General features: G+C 51.5%; 5 protein-coding genes across 5 annotated transcripts; 3 read left to right on the top strand and 2 right to left on the bottom strand.

Moving 5' to 3' along the window:
• Window positions 1-521: 521 nt before the first annotated feature.
• Window positions 522-1283, top strand: EKO05_0006937 (uncharacterized protein; the record flags this gene model as incomplete). Its single annotated transcript, XM_038946259.1, has 1 exon — window positions 522-1283. The coding sequence occupies one exon, from the start codon at window positions 522-524 to the stop codon at window positions 1281-1283; it is 762 nt and encodes a 253-aa protein (XP_038797465.1).
• A 146-nt stretch (window positions 1284-1429) lies between these two features.
• EKO05_0006936 (uncharacterized protein) lies at window positions 1430-2511 on the bottom strand (the record flags this gene model as incomplete). Its single annotated transcript, XM_038940694.1, has 2 exons — window positions 1430-1952; window positions 2006-2511. The coding sequence occupies 2 exons, from the start codon at window positions 2509-2511 to the stop codon at window positions 1430-1432; spliced, it is 1029 nt and encodes a 342-aa protein (XP_038797464.1).
• A 727-nt stretch (window positions 2512-3238) lies between these two features.
• EKO05_0006935 (uncharacterized protein) lies at window positions 3239-4359 on the top strand (the record flags this gene model as incomplete). The annotated part of the gene is made up of 3 exons (XM_038940759.1): window positions 3239-3602; window positions 3654-4047; window positions 4104-4359. The coding sequence occupies 3 exons, from the start codon at window positions 3239-3241 to the stop codon at window positions 4357-4359; spliced, it is 1014 nt and encodes a 337-aa protein (XP_038797463.1).
• Window positions 4360-4816: 457 nt separating this feature from the next.
• On the bottom strand, window positions 4817-8691 carry EKO05_0006934 (ABC-type xenobiotic transporter; the record flags this gene model as incomplete). Its single annotated transcript, XM_038940847.1, has 2 exons — window positions 4817-5168; window positions 5219-8691. The coding sequence occupies 2 exons, from the start codon at window positions 8689-8691 to the stop codon at window positions 4817-4819; spliced, it is 3825 nt and encodes a 1274-aa protein (XP_038797462.1).
• A 459-nt stretch (window positions 8692-9150) lies between these two features.
• On the top strand, window positions 9151-10027 carry EKO05_0006933 (uncharacterized protein; the record flags this gene model as incomplete). The annotated part of the gene is made up of 2 exons (XM_038940874.1): window positions 9151-9196; window positions 9252-10027. The coding sequence occupies 2 exons, from the start codon at window positions 9151-9153 to the stop codon at window positions 10025-10027; spliced, it is 822 nt and encodes a 273-aa protein (XP_038797461.1).
• Window positions 10028-10049: the final 22 nt, after the last annotated feature.

The raw sequence follows: 10049 nt of genomic DNA, 5'->3' as shown, positions 1-10049 counted from the left end.
CAGGCGATGTATTTATATTGGCTTGTTTGTACCGTTTATAGCATCACTTTAAGGGCACCTTTATGCATCTTGGAATCTCGGCATCCATACGTCCGTGTAATCTACTATCTTGGGATTTTGTTTAAGGTTAACTTCCTGGCACCGCCCGTTCTCTGGTAGGGCATCACGATGGTTGATGGATCACGCAGTAGGGTCTCAATTGTGATTGTATCAGGCATTGATTGGCTGAAGATTACCTGAGATCTTCGGCGCTGATATTGCCGTAACAAAAAAAAGTGTCCTGGGATATTTTGGTTTCGCAGCATGATCGACTTTTCCGGATGTTGGTATACCAGCTCTCAGGAGCAGATTGTGCTACCAACACTTCTCCTATAACTGATAGCATTCCCGCACCCCAACACGTCACACATAAGAATGAAGAGATATACTGAAAACATCTCAGCGCTTAGAACCTTTCTGATCGCGATAAAAAGCATTGGTCCATCCCCATCACAACCTATCATTCCTCCACCTCGCTTACCATGGTCCTTACCGGCACCATCTCGTCTGAGACGATCTGCAATGCCATCCCCATATTTGCGCCAGCCTACCGCCCGGCGGCTTTCCCCTCGCACTTTACCGACATGGGCTGCATCGTCATCAAATACCGCACTGACGGCGCTCAACTCAAACGTCTTCTCCCAGACTGTCTGACCATTGAGGAAAAACCAATCATCACGACACGTCTCATCTCCTACGGTTCCTCACCTATTGGTCCCTATCGCGAGTTTCTTCACGGCGTGGAGGTAGAATACAACGGTACGAAATACGAGTATTCGTTACTCATCATCCTGGACAACGAGGACGCAGCCTATTCGGGCAGAGAGCTCTGGGGCGCACCGAAGGTTCTCGGGTCATTGGACTTCCCGACTGACCCTGACGGCATAAGTGGATTCTTCCGCGGACGAGTCTGTCGCCCCAGCGAATTTCCCGTGGCGGAGATTCTGTTCAAGCCGACGGCGTTGTTGCCGCTGGACGAATACACGGAGCCGAGTGTGCACAATCTTTTCTTGCGCATTCTGCCCTCCCCTCTGCCGGAGAAGACACCTCATGTTCGGCAGTTTACCGAGGTGGACTTCAAGATTCGCCATAAGCAGATATGGGAGGGTGTTGCGTCGATTCATTTCCCTGCACAGTCCATGTTCGATCCTCTGCATCTTACTCCCGTGGAGGAGTATGTCTCTGCGCATTACTCGAAAGGAACTTCGGCCACCATTGCGCCTGTAGACATTCACCATCTGTAGACGAAGAAATTGGGCTTCTCGTTTTGGATACATCCGGTTGGATCGAGTAGCATAAGCAAGCATTTCCCATACGTGCTGTTGACCACCTATCGCATCAATACAGACAATTGATATTGATTAAAGGCTACCAGTACCACTACTGCCACCTATGAGATACGATAGACAAGCTTCTTCGCGCTGACCCTTCCTTCCTTCAAATCCTCCAGGCCCGTCGGCACTCCCTCCAGTCCGCCTTCTCGCACTTCCACAGGATGATGCTGTACTTTCCCCTCATCCAAAAGCTGCTGGAAGACCCCAAAGAAATTCCTTGCGAACTCGTAGTCCTCAAGATTGGCTGGGAAGTCTATGAATTTGTGGAAAGCTTCTCCAGTCGCGGTGTAGGCTAGGACGAAGTTCGATACCACATCCTCGCGCGGGCATTGTACAGGCAACGTCGAGCAGTATCTTGATGGCTGTGACGACGTGCTTTGAGCGAGCGCTTTAGCGCACACTACCGCAGACGCGTCATCTGAGATGCAGTCAAAGGCGTGATGCATACTTCCTTGAGTGTATGCATGGATCGCCTCGCCACAGTCAACGTCTCGATAGTCGAATGCAGCAGAAGCTCCCAGTGACTTTACAAGTGCAAAGTTCGAGGGGCTGCAGGTCGTGATGACGTTGAGACCGGCGCTGTATCTCATTATCAGATCGCTGCCTTGACTAAACCGGAACATGGAACCTACAGCTTCGCAGTCTGAATAGCCACCGTACCGGTAGCGGTGCTACCACCGTAGATCAACACCCATAGGTTCTGCGAGCATGTCTCGATCGGCAGAGGAAGCTTGAGGCTCTGACACAATGCCATGCCAACTGTAGTGATGGCAACCCCGAGACTCGCCGCCTCCTCGAAGCGCATGCCTTCCGGAATGATGCACTGGAGACCCTCCCTCACCAGAACATATTCTGCAAACGTTCCATCTTCGGGGTGCGCAATGTTGCCCCCGTGAACAAACCCTGCAACGCGGTCACCTCTCTTGAGGATCGAGTCTGCTCCTACTTCCTCCACAATGCCGGCATAGTCGCACCCCAGAGTACAGCCAGTGCATTCGATGCCGTGCAGATGTTTGAAGTCTGTAGGATTGAGCGCGACGGCTTTGACTTGGACAAGACAAAAGCCAAGGCGGAGTTTTGGAACGTTTACTTCTTGTGCGGTAAGCTCCCCAGCTTTGATTACCTTGAGAGCCTTCATTGCGCACGATGTTGGTGCGTTGTAGGTGGACCTGGCGGAAAGAAGGACAGACGAGACAGGATTCCGTGCTGTTGGGTGTAATTGGTTGCCAGATAGAAAGAGGATAGGCACCAGATATGGAGGAAACAAGAAGAATTGACCAGGTGTTGAGAAACGCACTGTCCGTTTTGTAATAAGGTCAAAGGTTGAGGATCATTGCACGTGACTTTCCTTATAGTCCAAGACCTCTGATCCTTGGGAATCTCAGGATTCGATAGTGTTTCGAAGCGTACTGGTCTTGGCCATGTCATCAGAAGGATTGTCCTTGCTGCAGCGGCTGGACGTGATGGAAAGCTCATAGTCCCAACCTGTACCAACACTCGTGATTGGGTCTACGTCTCCATACGTGGTCTATATGAGCTTCGAGCGCCTCGGCATCTTGGCAGAATGTGCCTGCTCATGGTGCTTTGCGAAAAGCGGGATCCCGTGCGCTGATCAGATCCTGACTCGAGGGGTGGAGACTCAATGTTCCACACTTATCGCGAGATGCTCGCCCCTAGCTACCGGTACAAAGGATGCTCCGATCTGGTCCGAACACGACTCACGACATCTCGTTTCTCGCCATCGTTGGACACTTTCACAACATAGCTCGTCGCAACGGTGTAAACTTCATTTATATAGGATAACGGCTGCCACACGCGCCGCTGCCAAACAGCACGCGTAGAACCCGCTTGGAAGATACGATACGATGACCTTCCTTCGCTCTGTCCTTTCTGATCGTCTTACGATTGCTCTGTTTCTCTCTCTCGCACTCTTCAAGGTCACTTTGCCAAGAGCCCCAGATCGGGCCTATTACTACTCAGCTGGCCTAAGAACGCTACAGTCAGCTATTTACACTGCTATCGGTGTAAAATTACTCTTGGCGCTCAACAAGTGGATCACACACCGAAGCATCAACAACTTCATTGACGACACGACTTGGGATTGGCCTAAAGAGCTCGCTGTGATAACTGGAGGATCAAGCGGCATTGGCGCAGAGACTGTACGGGGACTCAGCAAGCACAATGTGAAAACGATCATTTTGGACATCAACCCTCCAACGTCCAAACAGTGTACGTATGAGCACCAGAGTGATTGAACTCTCGCCTCCTGACCTGAACTAGTAAACGGGGTGACTTTCTACCAAGTAAATCTGACATCAACCTCCGCCATAATCGAAGCCGCAGCAAAAATAATAAAAGAACACGGACATCCTTCCATCCTAATCAACAACGCGGGAACCGGCACAGCACAAACCATCCTAAGCGAGAGTGAACCAGAGAGAAGACGGGTATTCGAAGTCAATAGCCTCTGCCACTTCACTCTAGTGCGCGAATTCCTCCCAGCCATGATAGAGCGAAACCACGGCCACATCGTAACAGTAGCGAGCACAGGGAGTTTCTACTCACAAGCCCAAAACGTATCATACGCATGCTCCAAAGCCTCAGCCATGGCCTTCCACGAGGGTCTTGGGCAAGAGATCCGCGCGCGCTTCAACGCACCAAAGATACGCACTTCGTACGCCGTCCAGCCACCTACTACATGTGTTGGAATCTATTTACTGACGCCTCCAGCATCATCTACCCCGACTTTGTGCGCACGCCACTTGTCGAAGCGCTCACGAGCAAGGTCTCCGAGTTTCCCCTGAACGTTCTCGAGCCCGCGGAGGTGGCGGAGGAGATTGTAGACATTGTCTTGTCGACGTACAGTCACAGCCTCGTGCTGCCAAGGGACATGACGTATCTGTCTCTGCTCCGCGGCTTGCCGCTGTGGCTTCTGCGGATTGTTCAGACTTTGGACCCGGACCCGTTGGCTCTTGCTAACCGCTGATATGCTGGAGACTGTTGGCCGCACCTTTGTGCGCTCGCAGAAGCGCGTGTACGAGCCAGCCATCTTGCACTTGCTTGCTTTGCGATTGCATCGGGTGGAAGAACGGAAATCTGGGATCAGAGATGGAGAGATGGAATGCAAGAAAGATCATGTTGTTTGAGATCATCTGATCTCTATGCTAGGCGCGGCTGGAGAGATGATAATCTCTGTATAGTATCAACACAGCAGAACGGCTAGCCAAGCCCTAAAATATGTAGAGACAAATGCAAAAATCTGTATCTCTACGTTCTATATAGTACCAGGACGCCACATGTCGTGTTATTGCTGGGACTTCGAGTTACATGGAGCTTGACGTATCCAAGATTCACCAGACCAAACCGTACATTACCAAAGACAAACGTGAAGCGAAGATCAGACGCTCTTAAAAATTTCCCCTTGTTCTAATATTGAGTCGCACTCAGCTCTCCAGGGTCTGCAAACTAGACATGGCGAAATACTTCCCCCGCTTGCGTATAAGCTCCGCGTGCGTTCCCGACTCCACAACAACGCCGTCTTCGAGGAAGCAGATAACATCCGCGTTTTGAATGGCACTCAGGCGGTGCGCAATAGCGATGGTCGTCCTGTCTTTTGCGGCCTCATCGAGTGCAGCTTGGACTTCGCGTTGCGACTCCGAGTCCAGCGCTGACGTGACTTCGTCCAGCAGTAGAACTTTTGGTCGTCTCAGTAGAGCTCGTGCTATGGCCAGACGTTGTTTCTGCCCTCCGGAAAAGTTGTTTCCTTTGCCTCCACACATGGTGTTGAGTCCGAGTCTGGATACTCATATTAGTAACTGGCGGAGAATCAACTGTGTTTGACTTACGGCAGGGAGAGGATGAATTCTAGTATGTACGCATCTTTACAGGCTTTCTCCAGTTCTTGTTGTGAGCATTCTCTGTTGAGGCCGAGGGTCAGATTTTCCCGGATCGTGCCTTGGAACAGTGTGGGTTCTTGGTTGACGAGCGCAACTTGGTCGCGGTATGCTCTCACATCCATGGACGATATGTCAATGTCGTCCATGCTAATCATGCCGGCTGATGGGTGGTAGAAGTGCTCTAGCATAGCAACTATGGTGCTCTTGCCACAGCCACTTGATCCGATCAAAGCCACATATTTACCTTTATGAACGGTGAGATCAAATCCATTGAGAATACGCCGCCCTGGTCGTGTCGGGTATGTAAAGTGGACATCTCGGAATTGGATGTTACCCTCCAATAGTGGGCGAGTCGCGTCATGGTTAATTTGAGCAGAAGTCCGTTGGTCGAACAGAGCTTTTAGTCGTGTGGCAGAATTCTTCGCTTTGGCTAAATCCGGAGAACTGCTGAAAATCTGGCCAGCGGCCTCGCCACAGATGTTGATAGCCGCATGACTTAGAATGAATTGGAACAAACCATACTCTCCACTGATGACTAGTGTACCACCATACCATAAGCCAAGAGCAGTGCACAGCATAGATGCTGACTGCGAGAACGAGAAAAGAGCCGAAGATTTCAGACTTGCGCGTATACTGGTCAAATTCTGCTGGGCAAGCTGTCCATGAAACGTGAGCATTACGCTGGGCTCCCGGTTGAGTGAGATGACAGTCCGAATGGAGGAGACGGCTTCACTAGCCAAAGAGGCCGTTTCTTGATAGTCTTTCCGTAGGTGGGCATCCAGTTGAGCCATGACGCGGTATCTGAATAAGCCGCACAGCAGAAGAATGGGAACTGTAGCGGATCCAACCAGACCCAGCTTCCAGCCAACCGCTATACTGGCTGCCATCGCTCCGATAAGTGTGGTCAAAGCCATGATGTATGTCCCCACCGCGTAACAGCCGACGCCAGCGATACTGGAAGGCTCGGTGGAGATGAAAGAACTCAGTGCACCGACTCCATGTTCTGGCATGTCGAAAAATGCCATGTCCTTGTCAAGGAGGGCACGGAACGTTTGACCGCTTACGTCCCGAATAAGCTTCTCAGTACATCCGCCAAGAGTAGTGGCCTGTGCAGTGTATGCAAGCAACTGGACAAAGGCGAGAGCGACATGCATTCCGGCCCAGAGGTTGGTCTCGGACCGGAGTAATTGGTACTGAGACGGAGGTCTTGCGAGGGCAACAAGACATTTGGCGAGGAACACCGCTTGTATCGGCGCGCCTGCTCCCGCCTGCACCGACCATAGAAAGCCATGCAGGATCTTCAGCACAGAACCTTTGTGCATTTTCATTACGAATGTTACCAGAGTCCGCATAGAGTATTCTGATCGTGGATGGTCCAGACTTTGAAGCGCCTCTGCGTCTTTCGGAGATATCATGGAAGCGAAGTTTCTATCGATGGGCGGCAAAGCTTTCTCATTCTCGACGGTGGGTTTCTCAGGTTCGTCATGTATGTGCGAGGCAGTTTCCATGCCAGGATTTGTTTCCTGGTCAAGATGAACAGTCTGGGTCTGTGCAAGCTTCGTGTATGTTCCGTTTAGTTCTAGTAATTCATTGTGCGTGCCCTGCTCGGCAAGTCTTCCCCCGGAAAGAACGATGATCTTGTCGGCAGTCTTGATCGTTGACAAACGATGAGCAACGACCACCGTTGTCCTCCCTTGGGAAGCCCTCTCGATGGCAGCTTGAACAACGGTTTCGCTTGTCGAGTCCAAAGCCGAGGTGGCTTCATCCAGCAGTAGAATCTTGGGATTACGGATTAAAGCGCGGGCAATGGCAATGCGCTGTTTTTGGCCACCAGAAAGCATGACTCCAGCTTCACCAACGGGTGTCCCATAGCCGTTGGGAAGTTTGCAGATGAAGTCATGGGCATTTGCGATCCGACAGGCGTCGTGTACAAGATTGCGAACCTCCTCCTCGGGGCTGTTCTCGTAGGGCGTACCAACCAGTCCGTAGCGCACATTCTCAAAGATGGTTGTGTCAAAAAGGGTAGGATTCTGCTGAACTAGAGACATATGCTGCCGCAGCCACTGTGGGTTTATTTCCGAGAGATTGTGGCCATCTAACATGATTTTGCCGGCGAGTGGATCATAGAAACGTTCGAGAAGCTCGATGATGGTACTCTTTCCCGATCCTGAGGGCCCCACAATGGCCGTAGTCTTTCCTGGCTCAATGGAAATACTCAAGTTGTCCAGAACAACCACCCCCGGTCGCGATGGATATATGTGTCTGACATTCTTGAACTCCAGGTGACCTGAAATCGTGTCTAGTTGTGTTTTGGATGGTCGAGTTGATTCTCCCCGAGGTTTGCGGTCGATGGTACCGTAAAGCCTCGACCCAGCGGCTACGGCAATGGTGAAAGCTTGGAGGGGTGGAACAATACTCCCGAGGCAAGCTATTCCCGTCACTGTGGCGAGGATGATGGCTAGTATATCGACGTAGGAAGTAGTGCCTTTGACGAGATATCGCGACCCCATCCAGAAACCCAAGCCAATAGCCATGTATATGACAGCAAAGACAGCGCCGAGTAGCGCACCGGATATCGTTCTGGCCCGGGTCGCCCATCTTTCGGCCTTTTCGAGAAAGCCGTCGTATCGTGAAGTAAGCTCCGATTGTGCATTCAGACCGACAACCGTCTTGATGGAGGAGAGGACTTCTTCGACAACCGTCCCAGCTGCTGCAGTCTCTCCCAGCCAACGCTGGCGAGATTTCGTAAGCGCTACGCCGTTGACTGCGAATACGAGTGCGATGCACACTGGGCTGGATGCCATTATGAGCGTCAATTTCCAGTCTCTGGTGAACCCTATAACAAATGCAGTGACGATAGAAGAGCAGCATTGCACAGCGACGCTGGCTTTCTCCGAGATTCCATCCCGGATCAGATTGGCGTCGGCGGTCATATGTGTCGCGATCTCGCCCGCGCCGACATGGTCGAAAAAGGCCATGTTCTGGCGAAGAAGTGCAGCCAGATACTCCTCTCTGATTCGGCTAGATAGCACTATACCCGTACGAATGAACCCGATCGTCGCTATGTAGCATGTTACGAGCTCGCCCACAAAAAGATATACGAAATAGATTGTAAATCGGGTCAGTTCGCTACTAGCAGAGGCGCTTGTCGATTCTTTGGACCAGCTTTCTTGAATACTGCCGACCAACAGAGCAGTCAGCAGTGCCGGTGCGGTTGTGATGGCTCCTGAAATGACAGCACAGAGGAAAGATATCGCAATGATGAGCAAATCTTTGTTGGTGGCATATCGGAACAGCTGAAAGTAACCGATCTCTGGGACGGAAACTGCAATCTGTTGGGCAAGGACGTCGCGCTCCAGATCTGTGCTGTTTTTTCTGCTGCCTGGGCCATTGGCATTGGCTTGCGCCGGCTCGGCGGCCATTTCCTCGGATTCTTTCAAGGGCGTTCAGGCGTTGAGAACGATTTGCTCCTAGGCAAGCACCAGTTGGCATGAGATGAGTTGATATCTCGTTCTTAAATGTTTCGGTATTAGGAACGATCGTGGCAGGCTTGAAAATGTGGCGTAATCATCTAGTGGCGATTCGGTGTGTTGTTGATGGTGCGAAACGAGCGAAGGCCTTGTCCGATACGCGTGGAAAAGTTGAGAAGAGTCGAGGAGAGGTGAGGCCACGCCTTAAGACAAGTTTCGGTTGCTTGCAAGACCCGCTGTAGCACCACCAATCAAGTTTGAAGGATTGCTGTGCCACTACACTGGGTCCATGCCCAAACAAGGCAATCATCACATGCGAACCCAGCCTCATCAAGACGCATATAAAATGGAATCCATCTCCCAGTGCAGACGCCGTCGTGGGTTTTCTCTGCTAGGCTCAAGTCCATCAACATGAGTGATCCAACGCTGCAGCTACCTCGAATCCTTTGCCTACATGGTACATCAAGCCTCACCACATCTGATCGTCAAACATACTAACAACAATATTATAGGCGTGGGTTCAAATGCAGACGTCCTGTTCTTACAGACACGTGCTCTTCGCGATAAGCTCTCGTCCTCATTCCGCTTCGTCTTTGCAAATGGGCCTTTCTTCTGCGAGGCGGGACCAGGTATGCTCCCTGTGTATGGAGGTGCAGAGCCCTTCCGACGGTGGCTGCGTTGGTCGGCCTCACATCGAGTACTCAAGCCACAGTTCCATATCGAGACCATCCGGCGATGTCTCGAGGATGCAATGACTGAAGACGACGAGGCCGGTGCTACTGGGCCATGGGTAGGATTTCTTGGGTTCAGCCAGGGCGCACGGCTCAGCGCATCTCTCCTCTATGAGACGCAACGACGCCAGAGCCTGCGTGACGCGAACGAATCTGTGTGGGGCTACGAGGGGGAAGACGTCGAGACCAAGCTTTGGAAGCAGGATTGGAAGTTTGCTGTCTTGTTCTCTGGTCCTGCACCCCTCGTTGCGCTCTCTCCTGGCCTCGAAGACATCCCATTGCAAAGTCCTACCGAACTAGATGTGTCTTACAAGGAACCGGACAAGCTGGATCCGACGGGCAAAGTCTTCATAGACAGACCGACTCTACACATCATTGGACTACAAGATGAGTGGGTATCTTCGCAGCGAACGCTGTGTTACAAATACTGCTCGGCAGCATCGAGAACTCTTTTGGAATGGGAAGGAGATCACCGAATACCCATTGAGCCACAGCAGGTCGAGCTGATCGCTCAACACATGGTAGCTATGGCAGGAATGAAGACCGAGACAAAGTAGTTACACATAGATTGAAGGACAA

This window comes from Ascochyta rabiei, chromosome 11 (assembly GCF_004011695.2).
Source record: "Ascochyta rabiei chromosome 11, complete sequence".
Taxonomy (NCBI): domain Eukaryota; kingdom Fungi; phylum Ascomycota; class Dothideomycetes; order Pleosporales; family Didymellaceae; genus Ascochyta; species Ascochyta rabiei.
Note: the sequence above shows the minus strand (reverse complement) of the source record. Positions and strands in the feature narration are given on the sequence as shown.